At 46.0% G+C, this 16,338-nt stretch overlaps 1 protein-coding gene across 2 annotated transcripts; it reads right to left on the reverse strand.

Moving 5' to 3' along the window:
- Positions 1 to 1,325: 1,325 nt before the first annotated feature.
- RNF135 (ring finger protein 135) lies at positions 1,326 to 15,660 on the reverse strand. 2 transcript variants are annotated; one of them, XM_068976710.1, is made up of 5 exons: positions 15,304 to 15,660; positions 11,014 to 11,157; positions 7,766 to 7,925; positions 3,814 to 3,903; positions 1,326 to 2,863 (listed from the first exon to the last, which is right to left on the reverse strand). In XM_068976710.1, the coding sequence occupies exons 1-5, from the start codon at positions 15,658 to 15,660 to the stop codon at positions 2,334 to 2,336; spliced, it is 1,281 nt and encodes a 426-aa protein (XP_068832811.1). In that variant the 3' UTR covers positions 1,326 to 2,333. The 2 variants fall into 2 exon arrangements, with proteins under 2 accessions (XP_068832811.1, XP_068832812.1); XM_068976711.1 differs by having other exon boundaries at positions 3,814 to 3,891; positions 7,748 to 7,925.
- Between the last annotated feature and the right edge of the window lie 678 nt (positions 15,661 to 16,338).

Genomic DNA, 16,338 nt, shown 5'->3' on the forward strand with positions numbered 1-16,338 from the left:
TATGCTACACATGTGCTTTGTGGTTTTCTCTATCCATTCTGTTATGGATTCTAAAAAAATGGGGGAAATCACATATGAGATGATACCATGTGAAGGCCAGATTATAAGGACCACCACCCCCCACTTTCTGGTATTCATGCTCTTGTGAATCCCCATCCCTAAATGTGGGCAGGGCCCGTGACTTGCTTCTAATCAACAGAATAAGGCAAAGGCGAAGGGATCCGTTGGTTATATGTCCGTGTGGTTACATTCAGTTCAGTTCAGTTCAGTCACTCAGTCGTGTCCGACTCTTTGCGACACCATGAATTGCAGCACACCAGGCCTCTCTATCCATCACCATCTCCCGGAGTTCACTCAGACCCACGTCCATCGAGTCCGTGATGCCATCCAGCCATCTCATCCTGGGTCGTCCCCTTCTCCTCCTGCCCCCAATCTCTCCCAGCATTACATAAGATTTAATGTCGGGACTGATTTGGTGGTCCTGAGGTTAAGAATTCATCTGCTAACTCGGAGGACACGGATCACACAATTCATGAGGCAACTCAGCCCGTGAACAACTACTAAGCCTGTGCTCGAGAGCCCGTGCTCCGCAGTAAGAAAAGCTGCTGCATGAGAAGCCTGTGCACCACAACTAGAGAAGACCACACGCAGCAATGAAGACCCAACGCAGCCAAAACTAAGTAAATTAAAAAACATTTCTACCACACATCAGCATGAATTAGCCACAGGTCCCCTCCCTCTTGAATGTCCCCTCCCTCCTGAATGTATGGCAGAAACCGAACCAGTATTATAAAGCAATTACGGTTCCATTAAAAATTAACGATTTTTTAAAAAATTAAAGTTTTTAAAAGAGTGAATGTCCACCTTTTGGGAGATTTGATCTCCCTGTTGGCTTTGATGAAGTAAGCAGCTATGTTGCAAAGGCCCACTGGGTAAGGAACTGGGGTCCTCAGTCTGACAACCCACAAGGAACTGAATGCTGCCGACAACCACGTGAGCTTGGAAGCAAGTCCTTCCCCAGGGGAGCCTCCCTGTCAGCGGCCCTAGTTCACACTCTGACAGCAGCTTTCAAGACTCCAGAACAGAAGCCTCAGCTAAGCCTACCCTGACTCTGGCCCATAGAAGCTTTGAGATTATAAATGTGTGTTGTTTGAAGCCACTGAATGTTTGCTTGATAGCATGCCCCCTGTGGGTGGGGAGGAGGTCCCCTAAAATCAATCTCATTGTCAGTGACTCACTAGAAGGACTCACAGAATTCAGCAAAGCTGCTATACTTGTGATTGCAGTTTATTACAATGAAAGGATACAGGTTAAAACCAGGAATAGAAAAAGGCACACAAGGGAGGGGTTGGGAGACCCCACCCTTCTCTCAGTGGCGTTATAGGGCTGTAGCTTAGTTCTCCCAGGATGATGTGTGACAATACACGTGGAATACTGCCAATGAGGAAAGCACATCCAAGACTCGGTGTCCAAGGCCTGGATTGGCCCACAGTAGGCAGATTCCCCGGCGGCTCAGATGATCAAGAGTCTGCCTGCAATGAGGGAGATCTGGGTTCAATCCCTGGGTCAGGAAGAATCCCTGGAGAAGGAAATGGCAACCCACTCCAGCATTCTTGCCTGGAAAATCCCATGGATGGAGGAGCCTGGCAGGCTACAGTCCATGGGGTTGCAAAGAGTCGGACACGACTGAGTCACTTTATTCTGTAGGCAGAATCACTGCTCATATGGCTGATCTTAGTTTCCAGCTCCTCCAGAGATCAAGCTGATACTGTGTGGGCCAAGGGCCTCCGATAAAGACAATCTTATAAGGCAGGATATTCCAAGGGCTTAGATTTTATCTCCTACTCAAGAGCCTATCCTTTCTTTGGACCGCGCAGGGTTTGAACAGTGCAAATTAGCCGAATTAAACAGTTACTATGCATCCCTTAACTTTAAAAGTTCATTCCTTTATTGTTTGCAATTTCTTTATTTTTAAAAATTATTTTTGGCCACGCAGGGTCTTGGTTGCTGTGTGCAGGCTTTCTCCAGTTGCGGTGAGCCGGAGTTACTCTTCCTTGGGGTGTGTGGTCTTCTCATTGTGGTGGCTTCTCTTGTGGCCGAGCATGGGCTCCACGGCTCCAGCGCTCAGTAGATGTGGCACACTGGCTTAGTTGCTCTGTGGCGTGTGGGATCTTTCGAGATTCAGGGATTGAACCCGTGTCCCCTGCTTTGGCAGGTGAATTCCAAACTGTCTGGACCACCAGGGGAGTGCTGGAAGAGGGATTCTTAAGTGGCCACCCGGCTAAAAGTCAGAGAGACGAGGAAATCGATGTGTTTTAACCCCCGGGGAATGTTTACACATTTATTTGCCTTATGGTCAGAGAATTTCCAGGGTATAAGCCATACAGCCAGAAGGCAGGGTGTAGAGGAAAAGAGACAGAGACTGGGCACTCAAACAGAGGCTTCGCCTGATCTGCCTCGGAATAGAAGGCAAGTTTTCCCTCCTCAAGGTCCAGCCAGATGCCCACCACACTAGGTTTGTCTGAGCCGAGGACAGTTTCCTTGACCATGCACCACGCAGAGAGCTCACTGGTCCCTTTCCACTCTACACACCAGGAGTCTGTGGTCCTTCCCAGGATCTGGTCACGCTTCATCCCCCGTGAAGCCACCCCGACTGCCCAGTGGCTACAATGCTGAGTGTCCACTTCCCAGTAATGCTGCCCAGAAGAGAGAGGCTGGGAACATAAAGCCTGGCTGGAGGCAAACCTCTCGGGACTCCAGGCATAGAACATTGGGAAGTCAGACACAGTCACTGTCCGGTGATCCACAGACACCTTTAGATTACAGGAGAGGCTCTCAAGCTCAAAGGTTGGACTGATGGCCCCTGGGGGGAAAAAACAGAACATGACCAGTCAGCTCTGATGGTTCATGCTACGAGGTCCTCAAATAGCGAAAAGCAGCTGTGTATCTTTGAATGCGATCCAGTTTTTCTTATATTAGCATTACAGTCGGAATGTCAACTTACAGTGGAAGCTTGTTATACATACCCCTGATACTGTTCTAGTAACAATACTCCCCTCTCCTACCTTCATTTCTACTTAGCCTTCTTTCAGGAAGCTGTCTGTGAAGCCCACCCCACGAAAGTCACCTCTTGCTTTTCCCCTAATGCTTTACCTGATCACTAGTGATACTTAACCATTTTCTATCTGTAGTAGAGTGATTGATGATTATGGCTATTTACATCTCTCTGGTTACACTAAGCTTCCTGATTAAGGCTTATGTCTTATTCATTTTGTATATTCCATACTGTTTTCCACTAAGGGAGTAAATAACTGCTAATACTCGGCATTCCTACTGAAACTCATATTTACACACGTTTGCTCACTTACCCTGATGACAATCCCACAAGGAAGTAAGTACTACTATCTCCATCTTACAGATGAGGGAACTGAGGCTCTGAGAGATTACATGACTTCTCCAAGATCAGACAGCCTAGTGAGTGGAGCAGTTGGCTCCAGGATCTGTGCCCTCAAGGATTATTCCAGACTGGGGCAGTGATAGTAGTTTAGCCAGGTTGGGGCATTGGCAGTTGGCTGTAAGTGGTGCCTCTGGCATGAATGCCCAAAGGTTGCCAGGGTTCTGAGAACTCATTGGTCTGGCTCAACCTGGAATTTGGGAGTCTTCAACCCCTTTTGCCTTTGTTATCAGCTCCCCATGGGGAGGGACCAGGTGTAGAGGAACTAGCCAAGGGGTCTAACAGCAGAGAGATGGACACAAAGGCAGCTCCTTGCTCCGCCAAGCCAAACCCAAGTTGTAGGCAGATCATATACTTACATCGAGCAAACGAGGAAGCCTTCTTGGGTGCAAAGCGGCTCTGGTCAGGCAGTGGGCATGAGGAAGAAGATGGAACTTCTGGGAGTTCAACTATGGAATCAAAAATATTAGGAGAGGGAGACAGTCCCATCCAAAAAAAAAAAAATGCACGTAGAAGATATCCAAACATAGTGATCAACACATACAGCTTGTCTTTCTCATCATCAGCATTTGATCAGGCAGCACATCCAGCTTAGGTGTATCCAGTCCCATGTTCTTACTGTGGACTTTTTCCCCCCACTGAGTCCTAAGCTCCTTGCTGGCAGAGATTTTATTCATCTCTGTATTCTACATTGCCCATTGCCAGGTACATAGGAAGTATTTCATGCATATCTATCAAATAAATTAACTAATATGGTTCTAGGAGATCACAGCACCCTCACCCCCAGAATCTCCATGACTTCAGGTCAATGCTTTAAATCATTATTAAACTGGGAAACATGAGTTGATATGAGACTCATCACAACTGCTGATACCTATTTCCTCTCAATATACTTAAGTTCTGTTTTCATTTTATTGAAGTATAGTTGCTTTAGTGTTGTGTTAATTTCTGCTGCTGCTGCTGCTGCTAAGTCGCTTCAGTCGTGTCCGACTCTGTGCAACCCCATAGACGGAAGCCCACCAGGCTCCCCCGTCCCTGGGATTCTCCAGGCAAGGACCCTGGAATGGACTGGCGTTTCCTTCTCCAATGCATGAAAGTGAAAAGTGAAAGGGAAGTCGCTCAGTCGTGTCCGACTCTTAGCAACCCCATGGACTACAGCCTACCAGGCTCGTCCGTCCATGGGATTTTCCAGGCAAGAGTACTGGAGTGGGGTGCCATTCCCTTCTCCAGTGTTAATTTCTACTATACAACAAAGTGATTCATGTATGCATATATATATTCTTGTTCATATTCTTTTCCGTTATGATTCATCACTGGCAACTGAATATAGTTCCCTCGCTATACAGTAGGGCCTTGTTGTTTATCCATCCTATATATAATAGTTATACCTGCTAATCCCAAGGCTTGTCAGGTGGCTCAGTGGTAAAGAATCCACCTGCCAATGCAGGAGTCTCAGGAGAAAAGGCTTCAATCCCTGGATTAGGAAGATCCCCTGGAGGAGGAAATGGCAATCCCTTCCAGGATTCTAGCCAGGACAATCCCATGGATAGAGGAACCTGGCAGGGTACAACCCATGGGGTTGCAAAGAGCTGGACGTGACTGAGTGACTGAGCACGCGCTAACCCCAAACTGTGCTAAATGTTATTATTACCTTAAAGCTACTGTGTGCTTACAATGACCACAGTAAGTGGCAGAAGGGAAAGTAAGGGAGATGCTAGGACATGGACTATGAAGGTGAAATCTTCCCCATTTGTATCCTGAAGTGACAGCAGCATAAACTGAACCTCAGTCAGATGATGTAAACTTACGGTATAGACAGATACAGTACAGTGCTGTAAATGTATTTTCTCTTCCTTATGCTTTTCTTAATAACATTTTCTTTTATTCTAACCAACTTTACTGTAAGAACATAGTGTATTGTACACAAAACATACGAAGTATGTGTTAATCAACTGTTCATGCTGTAGTATGGCTTCCAGTCAACAGTAGGCTACTGGTAGTTAAGTTCTGGGGCAGTGAAAAGTTATAGTCAGATTTTCAGCTTCATGGGCATTTGGTGCCCCTAATCCTCATGGGTTCAAGGGGCAACTGCACTCCTCAATAATTAAATTTGTATTACAAATAATCACCCATACTGGGTAAGCCCAAAATGGTCATCAAAACTGTAGTGTGCATTAAAATCTCCTGCAAAGTTGGTACAAATACAAATCCTTGGTACTTAGTCCCAGAGATTCTAGCTCAATAGTTTGGCAACGGGGCCTGGATTCTGAATTTTCATTTTTTAAGGGTGAGAAGATTTTTAATTAATAATACGAAGTGAGCATAATATTGATATCAAAATCAGGAAAAACACATTAAAAAAAAAAACAAACAACAACATAGGCTAACAAACTGGAGATTATCTGCATTCTTTCTAGTGTTATACAAGAGCCCTGGGCCATGCCTCGAGAAACACTGTGCCGTTTAGGCTGCATGATTTCCACAGCAGCTCATGGTCTATTTCAGTTCAGTTCAGTTCAGTTCAGTCGCTCAGTCGTGTCTGACTCTGCGACCCCATGAATCGCAGCACGCCAGGCCTCCCTGTCCATCACCAACTCTCGGAGTTCACTCAGACTCACGTCCATCGAGTCAGTGATGCCATCCAGCCATCTCATCCTCTGTCATCCCCTTCTCCTCCTGACCCCAATCCCTCCCAGCATCAGAGTCTTTTCCAATGAGTCAACTCTTCGCATGAGGTGGCCAAAGTACTGGAGTTTCAGCTTTAGCAGCATTCCTTCCAAAGAAATCCCAGGGTTGATCTCCTTCACAATGGACTGGTTGGATCTCCTTGCAGTCCAAGGGACTCTCAAGAGTCTTCTCCAACACCACAGTTCAAAAGCATCAATTCTTCGGCGCTCAGCCTTCTTCACAGTCCAACTCTCACATCCATACGTGACCACTGGAAAAACCATAGCCTTGACTAGATGGACCTTAGTCAGCAAAGTAATGTCTCTGCTTTTGAATATACTATCTAGGTTGGTCATAACTTTTCTTCCAAGGAGTAAGTGTCTTTTAATTTCATAGCTGCAGTCACCATCTGCAGTGATTTCAGAGCCCAAAAAAATAAAGTCTGACACTGTTTCCACTGTTTCCCCATCTATTTACATAGGGTCAAAGGAAATCATTGTGAGGAGGCCAAATTGCTTAGCAGCTGTTAAAGTGCGGACTTGAAGAACAGCTAATCTATTGTCTTAAAAACAATCTTGTGAGAACTTCAGGGAATGATATTTCAGGAAATATTCAGATCCTGTGTTTTAAAGCTGCCCTGGACTGGTCCAAACAATCAAAATCAAAACACCCGAAACAGGGGCTTCCCTGGAGGCCACAACGACAACTGGCAGTCCCATGGTTAAGACTCTGAGTTTCCAGTGCAGGGTTTGCAAGTTCTGTCCCAGGTCAGGGAAACTAAGACTCCATGTGCCTTGACACCATCCCCGCCTCCCCCCAAAAAAGACTCCTTTTTCCCCTACAGCGGAATGAGCTTAAAAAAATTAAAATAAAATAGCCAAGATAATAAAAATTGTACTCGCTAAGACATACTTGAATTTTCTAAGTTAAATTTTTTTAAAAACTATTTTATTTCTGAAGTTGCAGTGAATGGGGGCTACTCTTTCACTGCGGTCTCAGGCTTCTCACCGTGGTGACTTTTCTTGTTCTAGGGCGTGCGGGTGTCAATTGTCACGGTTCTTGGGCTCTAGAGCAGAGGCTAAGTAGTTGTATTGCACAGGCTTAGTTGCTTCTCAGCACGTGGGATCTTAGTTCCCTGACCTGGGATTGAACCAGTTTCCCCTGCACTGGCAGGTGGATTCTTACCCACTGGGACACCAGCAAAGTTCTGTTATAATCTACGTTGTTACTACTTAACATGTTAACACACCCACCAGAGATTATAGTTGAATAGAACTGTACACAAAGTTGCATTCTTCATTAATAAGACATTTACTAGTGAAAAATTAAAAAGCCGCCTATTTCTGAATCTCCTCAAGTAGAATAACACAGGTGTGCAGTGAGCTAGCAAAATCAGGTCTAGGTTCTGGATTTATAGGTCTTAGAAAATGAGTTTCTGTCTATTAAGGGCCTGTGTTATGTCACACCTCCAGTCAGGTCCAAAAACACATCCAGCCACAAAAATAGCTCAGCCCACTCCTTCCTCATTCACATCCCAGGGAACACGCAGCTGGGCTCAGAGATCCTGTTCCCTCAAAACGAAGCCGTGGGACACTGGCCAACCTTCCATAATCAAACCTCCTCTACCAAATAACAGCAACTCACCCTGTGTCTGTTCTTCAAGGGCCCCTTTCTGCGCGAAGTTTTCTCGTAATTTTTCTTGGATCTCTTCTAGGTCACGGAGAATATCTTTCATTTTTGGCTCAGGTGGGCTGGAACTCACTTTGGGAGAAGCCAAGGAAAGGTCCACCCCTTCCAACAAAGTCTATTGATGAATAAGAACAGAATGAAAGAAAGGGAGAGAGAGGGAGGGGGAAGGGAGAGGGAAAAAGAAGAAAGAAAGAAAACCTTCTAAAGAATGCATCAAATATATTCCAGTTCTGCCAACCATCTATAATTTTCTACTTACCTCCCAACAGGTTTTTCAAAATATAATTAGGCCCTCAAAATACGTGCCTTGAAAACAATCTGGAATACATTATCATGGCAATAATATTAGAGAGTAGCGATTTCTGGGTGATGGGATTATGGATGGGTTGTGGGTCTTAAACTGCTATGTATTTTCCAGTATTTTGTACAACAGATACAGAATTCTTAGCTCATACCCCCCCCCAAAGTTTTAAAGTTTTAGGCCCATCTTATAGGGGCCTTACAAAATAAATAATACAGATAGTCACTAAGATAAGCCACGGAGGCTGAAATAGTCTTCCCCCGACTGCTATCATCTTATCATAATAACTCTTCCCCTGGGCCAAGGCAATCATGCGGCCTGCATCCAGTCTCTGGGGCCTCCAACACACACTCTCTGCTTTTCTTTACCTTCAGTTCCTGTTTTTCCCCAGCACAGCCTCTCATCTGCTCACCACCTTCCTACCTCCAGCACTTGACTTTCCTTCCCAACTTAGGAAAATCCATTTCCCATTCTTTTCGTCAGTCATAACAGGAGTAGGTACCACCTCTTGCGTATTTTCCACTGCTCACCTCTAACTGCCTAACAACCTTCCAAGATAGGTTTGTTACCCCCGTTTTGCAAAAGAAGGTTAGGGCTGTGTGTGTGTGTGTGTGTGTGTGTGTGCTCAGTCCTGTCCGACCCCATGGACTGTAACCCATCAGCCTCCTCTATCCATGGAATTTTCTAGGAAAGAATACTGGAATAGGTCGCCATTTCCAGGGTTAGGGTTAGGGTTAGTTAACTAAATTGCCACAGTTAATTTGATTGTCCCACATTTTCACATTGCTTAAGGACATTTTAAAACAAGATATTTAAAAAAAAATCTCCCCATTAAACCAATGAGGAGCAGGCCACAGATCATTTGTGTTGTTGTTTTACAGATAGAAGCCTGAGACTCAGAAAGATGAAATGACTGGCCCAAGGTCATAACACTAGTGAGAAACCACATCAGGACTGACAAACTCTCAGACTTTCTGCCCCAACACACTGCATCCCTGAGGACCCATTTATTCACTCATTCAAATACTCTGGGTATTTACTGAGCACTTACTATGTCCCCAGCACTGTGCCAGGCCTGGGAAAACAAAAATGAACAAAAGAACAAAAGTCATCAAGGTCTCTGCCCTCCTAGAGCTTAGAGTCCAGTGCTTAGGAAGAGGAATGAAAGACAATAAATTATGGTATCAATCACTATCAAGTCACAAGTCTGACAACTGCTGCAAATGAAAGGTACATGGAATCACACACATGAGAGCCTTAGTAAGGGAACTTGACTTGTTCAAGGAAATCAGTGAAGGCTTCTTCAAGGAAGTGATAATCTAGTCGAGGTCTCAAGGATGAGCAGGCATGACCTACATGACAGGGGAAAAGAAGAACATTCCATGGTATGGGCCCCGTGATGAGAAGCAGTGTGACTCTATAGTGGGAACAGAACGGAGTGATTAGGAGGCTTTGGTAGAAATCCAGATCAGAGATGGTCATAGGATTGGATTAGAGATGTTTTTAAGGAGCTCCAGAATAGTAAATAGGTTCAAGAGATGTTAAGCCAGGTGATGGAGGAGGGCAACATGATCCTCAGCTTTCTGACTTGGGCACTTGGAATGGTTACAGGGTCAGCTGCTCAGACGGGGTACCTAGAGGAGAGACAGCTCAGGATGGATTAAGTGTGATGTGCCTCTGAGATGCCAAGAGGAAAAGACGAGAAGGAAGACACCAGATCAGAGGAGGGTCCAGACTGAAGCTACGTTTGTGCCCAGGGTGGGTAATGAAAGCCACAGGTGTGGACAGGGCCATCGGAGGGGAAGAGACAGTGACCTACAACTCAGCCTTGAGGAATCCCAGCATTTCACTGCTTAGCAGAGGAGAGTAAACCTGCCAGACAGACGGAAAAAGAGCAGCCAGAGGGACATGGGGGAAAACTGGAAGACTCGTATCTCAGAGCTAAGGGGAAAGAAAGCTTCAAGAATGAAGTTGTGAGAAGCAGCAGACTCACTGATATACAGAAAACAAATCTGTGGTTAGCAATAGCTAGTGGGAGGTTGCTGTATATCACAGGGAGCTCAGCTGGGTGCTCTCTAATGACCTAGAGGGGTGGGATGGGAGGGGGACGGGAGGGAGGCTCAAGAGAGAGGGGGGAGTATATGTATTCGTGTAGCTGATTCACTGTGTTGTACAGCAGAAACAAACACAACACTGCGAAGCAACTGTACTCCAAAAATAAAACTGTTTTAAAAAGAAAAAAGGGGGAAGAAAAAGATCTTTTATCTCTGGTCATAGCAGAACAGGTTTCAAAAACACATTTTCTTTTAAATATATTCAGCTATTACACAGTGTTTTGTAAATATATATATTAAATATATATAAATATTAAAAACCAAACAAATCAGTGGGGAGAGAGGGGAAGAGAGGCAATACGGGGGCAGGGGAGTGAGCGGTAAAAACTACTGGGTGTGAGACAGGCTACCAGGATGTGTTGTGCAACACTGGGAACATAGCCGATATTTTGTAACAACTGTAAATGAAGTGTAACTTTTAAAAATCATACAGAATTTTTAAAAAATTTAAAAAAAAGAGAATGATGCTGTGGTCAACTATGTCATAGGCGGCTGAAAGGCCAATGAGAATAAAAGCTAGAAGGTCTGGAGGATTTGTATAGAGGTCACTGGTGATCTTTGGGGAGTAAGCCGGTTACGTGGAGTGGTAAGGATGGATGCCTTCACACCTCACCTCAAACATTCCAAACTCCCAATTATCTGTGTTGGGTAGTGAAGAGCAAGGTGAAAGATTGGGATTTAGCGCATCCTTCAAGGGCAAACATATTCATCTTGCTTCCCAGCGGTTCCAGGGAGTTGTCCCTAGCCCCACCCCCTGGCACATCCTTTCTTCTCCCAGATGAGCCTACCATAGCCAGAATGCTCACTTCTTTATCTGGTTCAGATTCTGGGAGGTGTCTCGGACCCTGAAGGTTCCTGACAATATCTATAAGCCGTTCCACCAGCTTTGCCAGCTCCCGGTCAACTTCTGTGACACTCCTCGGTGCCTCCACCTTTAAAAGAGCAAAGCAGAACACAAAGCTGGACCCGGGAACCAGCTCTAGACAGAGGGAGCTGTAAACACTGGATAAAGGAAGTGAGAAAAATGTCTAGAGGAAAAGGAGGTGAAGTCCTCGGACTTTCCGCATTCCCACGTCCCCCTCCTGGTTGTCCAGTAGCCGTAACAGGGAAGCAGCGTTCATCCATCAGATGGGGCCGGGGAGTTGGGGGTGGGAGTGAGGCATGAAGGGAAGACTGGGGTTATTTTGAACTGGGGAAGTCAGAGAGGAAGCAGGGTGGGAGCCTGGAGATTTGGTGCAGGTGGCAGCTGGTAAGTTGAGTGGAAGGCATTTAGCTCAGGCTTTAGCTCCACTCTCACCTCTGACTAATCCTGTGTCTTCACCACTCCTTTTAAAAATTAAAGCGACCACCCCTAGTTCCCTTTAACAGTGAAAAGCATCTACTAGGAAAGGATTGTGGAGATTCTAGATTGCTGTACAGATGCAAGCTCTTTTTGTTTATCGGCGTCCTTCACATTTAAAGAAACATTCAGATGAGAATGCTAAACAACTCCGCTTCCAGAGCTTCATCTGTGCAGCTGCCTGGCTGAGAGTGGGAGGAAGTTTGGCCACCAACATATTCTGGCAACAACCTCAAGACCTGGTGACCATCATCAGAGGCAGGCGGGGCCCAGAAGTCATTGGAGAAATCTGAACTACCTCCCAAAGTGGTCCTACATAGAACCACAGAAATACAAGATTTTCATTATTCTACTCTAAATAAACCAGAGTTTTTAATAACTTTGGGGGGACAGCTCTCACTTTTTAAATTATCATGGAACCTCACAAACTGGAACTAATTTTTCATCTCTAAGAAGCACTTACGTCCCTCAAAATAGCATGTGTTTCAGAAGCCATATGCAGACTAATTTTCAGAGGAAGGTGGCTGACCACTAGTAACACTGCTCTTGTATATCCAGGTCTCACTCCTAAACATTCTGGCAGCTGGAATTCTGGAGTGGAGCCCTTATCTAGACACCTGAGCAAATTAAAAACTTTTATAAATAAGTGTTGGTGCTTTTTCTATCCATAAAACTGCACACTTATCGTGATGAATGTAGAAAATGCACAGAATTGAAAGAAGAAACATTTTAAATCATCCAATATCCTACCATCCACAGACAATTGTAATCTGAAAGCCAATGCAAAGTATATTCAGTCACTATACTAACAAATAGTTTTAAGGACCTGAGGGATAATGCTGTATTTATTCATCTGCGGCCACACCGCTTGGCTTGTAGGGTCTCAGTCCCGACCAGGGATAGAACCTGGGCCACGGCAGTGAAAGCGCTGAATCCTAACCACTATACCTCCAGGGAACTTCCAACGCTGTATTTATAACCAAAAAGAAGAAAACAGCTTTAATTATAAGGGGGGAAAAAAAAGGAAGCAACCAATATGTCCATTAAAAGGTGAATAGAAAAACTGTGGGACATGTATGCAATGGAATATTATTTGGCAATAAGAAGAAATGAGCAATCAAGCCACAAATCTTAAATATGTTTAGTGAAAGAAACTAGTCTGAGAAACCTAGATACTGTATGATGCCAATGGTATGACATTCTGGAAAAGCCAAAGAGATAGCAAAAAAAATCAGTCGTTGCCAGGGGTTGGCAGGGGGTGAGGGGATACACAAAGGTGGGGCTCAGGGGGTTTTGAAGGCAGTACAACTATAACTGCAGATACCTGACTTCGTGCATTTGTCAAAATGCATAGAATGGTACAACACAGAGCGAACTGCAACTATGGATTTTAGTAAATGACAATGTATCAATATTGGTTCACGGGACTCCCCTGGTGGTCCAGTGGTTAAGAATCCACCTGCCAATGCAGGGGATTGACCCCTGGTCCGGGAAGATTCCACACGCCACGGGGCAAGTAAGCCTGTGCACCACCGCCACTGAGCCCCTGTGCCCTAGAGCCCCTGCTCCACAACGAGAAGCCACCGCAATGAGAAGCGCAAGCACCGAAACTAGAGCGTAGCCCCGACTCAACACAACTAGAGAAAGCTCATGGGCAGCAATGAAGACCCAGTGCAGCCAAAAAAATACATAAAAATTTTAAATACTGGTTCATAAATTGTAACAAAGGAACCAAACTAATGCAAGAGAGCAATAATAAGGAAAACTGTGAGGGGAATAAGGGAACTTTCTGCACTATCTGCTCAATTTTCTATAAATCTAGAACTGCTCTAAAAAGTAAAGTCTATTAATTATTTTTGGAAAACAAAAAAAAAAGGAGTCGATAGCTCCAAGCTTTCTGACCCTCCATCAGTCCCTAGCCTGCCCCAACACATCACACACAGAAACATCACAAAACAAGCAAAAACTGTCAGAATCAACTTTTTGAGGCAGAACTCTGGCAATCACTGACTCAAAAATACACAACCTGGCAGTAGGAAGCTTTGTGACATTCTGACCTGCACTCACCTCATTCCCTTCCTGGCTCAGTGACAGTACTGAAAATTTCCAGCATGAAACTCTGGTCCTGTTTCCCAAAGACACAGAAGAGATCTTATTCCCAAACCATTGCATATGCCTGTTCTAACCAGGCTCGGGGTTCCCAAACCATTGCATATGCCTGTTCTAACCAGGCGCGGGGCTGTCTGAAGGAATGACACATGGTGCTCATTCATCTTTGTTTCACCTAACTTGGAGCTCAGCCCAGAGAGGTGGCGGGCATTGCTCAGAAATGCTGCAAGAGGAGTCAACCTTGCAGGTGTCCGGGGCAAAGGAGCATGGTGTAAACTGACAATACCCTAAGTCCCGGTGGCTAACAGACGAGGAGCAAATAGACCTAAGTCCCTGGAGCAAAAGTTGAGAACTGGAACTCTTCTACTTTGTTAATGGGAATGCAAAATGTTGTTGCTGTGTGGAATGCAGTTTGGCTGTTCTCAGTTAGTTAAACACAGACCTGTCACGTGGGCCAACAATTCTGCTCCTACCGGAAAGAACAGAAAATAGGAACTCGGATATCTGTACACCAATGTTCACTGCAGTGTTACTTATGATAACCAAAAAGTGGAAACAATCCAAATGTCCATCAATGTTTGAATGGATTAAAAAAAAAAAGAGTGGTATAATCAAACAAGGGAATTATCATTCAGCCACAAAAAAGGGAATGAAGTTTGGACCTCCCTGGTGGCCCAGTGGATACGAATCTGCCTGCCAATTTAGGGGACATGGGTTCGATCCCTGGTCTGGGAAGATTCCCCCTACCTCAAAACAACTAAGCTCCTGCCCAACAACTTCTGAGCCTGTGCTCTAGAGCCTGAGAGCCGCAACTAGTGTAGCCTGCATGCCTTAGAGCCGAGGCTCAGCAACAAGAAAAGCCACCGGAATGAGAAGCCTTCACACCGCAACCAGACAGTAGACCCCACTCACAACTAGAAAGCCTGAGAATAGCAATAAAGATCCGGTGCAACCGAAAATAAACGAATGAATAGTTTCCAAAAAAAAGTTATGAATTTCAGATATATGCTACAACACAAATGAATCTTGAAAATGGTATAGCAACTGAAAGAAGCCAAGGCTAGAAACGAAGCGGCAAATACTACATGACTCCACTTGTATGAAATACATAGAGTAGGCCAAGTCATAAGAGACAGAAAGTAGATGAGAAGGTGCCACGGGCTGGAGGGAAGGGAGAGGTCATTGCTTCATGGGTACAGAATTACTGTTTGTGGTGATGAAAAAGTTTTGGAACTAGATAGCGTTGATCATTGCACAGCAATGTGAATATAATGCCACTGAACTGTACATTTAAAAATGGTTAAACGGCAATTTTATGTTATATAACGTAAACATTTTAGCACAATTAAAAATCGTCAGAGAGATGGGCTGCAGAAAGACTGGAAATAAGTGGAAATAGTCCAGGGTAGATAGCACTTAAGTTGATAGGATTTCAGATTTGGATTTTTTTTTTCTCCTGCTTCTTCATAGTTCTCTGAACTTTCCAAAGAACGGGTTCCATGTACAGCCCGAGAAAACTAAAGTGAAAGGAAAAACAAACAGGAAGAGAGGAAGCGCCCTGTGGGTACCGCGGTGCAGGCGGCGCGGATGAGCGGAGGGCAGAGGGCAACCGCTGGTCCCGCCTCCCTACCCGCAGCTGCGCCGTGGGGCGCCCGGGTCGGGGCGCCGGGCGAGGTGCCGGACCCGGCTCCGGCCCGGGGTACGGGCTCAGGCCCTCCAGCTCTCGCGCCGCCAGCCTGTACTTGTCCGCCAGGTCCTCCAGCATTGTGTTCTTCCGCAGCTGCGGCGGCCGGGGGGCGCCCTCGCGGCAGGTGGGGCAGAAGCGGCCGCGACTCGCGGCCCACAGGTCCAGCAGGCAGTCGCGGCAGAAAGTGTGGCCGCAGGGCAGCGTGGCGGGCCAGGCCAGCAGATCGTGACAGATGATGCAGCCCAAGTCGTCCTCCGCCAGCCACACGGGGATCGCCGGGCCCGCGTCCAGGCCCGCCATGGTCCCAGGCCGCCCCCGCCCACCGGCGCGGGCGCGCGGAAGTCGGGGCCACGTGGGGACCGCCAGCTCCAGGTTACGCCTTCGCCAGCTCCTCCCTCGCTCTCTGCCTGTCCGCTCCTCCTTCGCTGACGCTCAGGTCCACCCTCGTTTCCTTTTTCCCGTCCCCCTGCGAGCTCACTGGGAAATTAGCTCGCCCCAAGTGGCTAGAAACACGCAGATGCCATAAACAGAAAGGAATTTGAGTCCGGCTGTAGTGACCCAAAGCCTGTTATACAGAGTGAAGTAAGTCAGAAAGAGAAAAACAAATATTGTATATTAACACACACACCAGCCAATCAACCCTGAATTTGGAAGGACTGAAGCTGAAGCTGCAATACTTTGGCCACCTGATCTGAAGAGCTGACTCATTGGAAAAGACCCTGATGCTGGGAAAGAGTAAAGGCAGGAGGAGAAGGGGACCACAGAGGGTGAGATGGTTGGATGGTATCGTGGACTCAATGGACATGAGTTTGAGCAAACTCCGGGAGATGGTGAAGGACCAGGAAGCCTGGCCCGCTGCAGTCCATGGGGTCGCAAAGAGTTGGACACAGCTGAGCAACTGAACAAAAAACAACCGCATACACAAACGCGCACACACACATGTATAGAATCTTAAAAAAATGGTACCGTTGAAGCTAT

This window comes from Capricornis sumatraensis, chromosome 8, assembly GCF_032405125.1.
Source record: "Capricornis sumatraensis isolate serow.1 chromosome 8, serow.2, whole genome shotgun sequence".
NCBI classification, from domain to species: domain Eukaryota; kingdom Metazoa; phylum Chordata; class Mammalia; order Artiodactyla; family Bovidae; genus Capricornis; species Capricornis sumatraensis.

Coding starts and splice junctions, on each gene's coding strand:
- RNF135 (XM_068976711.1), bottom strand. CDS start 15,660: ATGGCGGGCCTGGACGCGGGCCCGGCGATCCCCGTGTGGCTGGCGGAG. Junction 3,892..7,747: donor GGGTGAGTTGCTGTTATTTG/GTAGAGGAGGTT, acceptor TTGAACTCCCAG/AAGTTCCATCTTCTTCCTCA. Junction 2,864..3,813: donor GGCTTCCTCGTTTGCTCGAT/GTAAGTATATGA, acceptor TTTTCCCCCCAG/GGGCCATCAGTCCAACCTTT.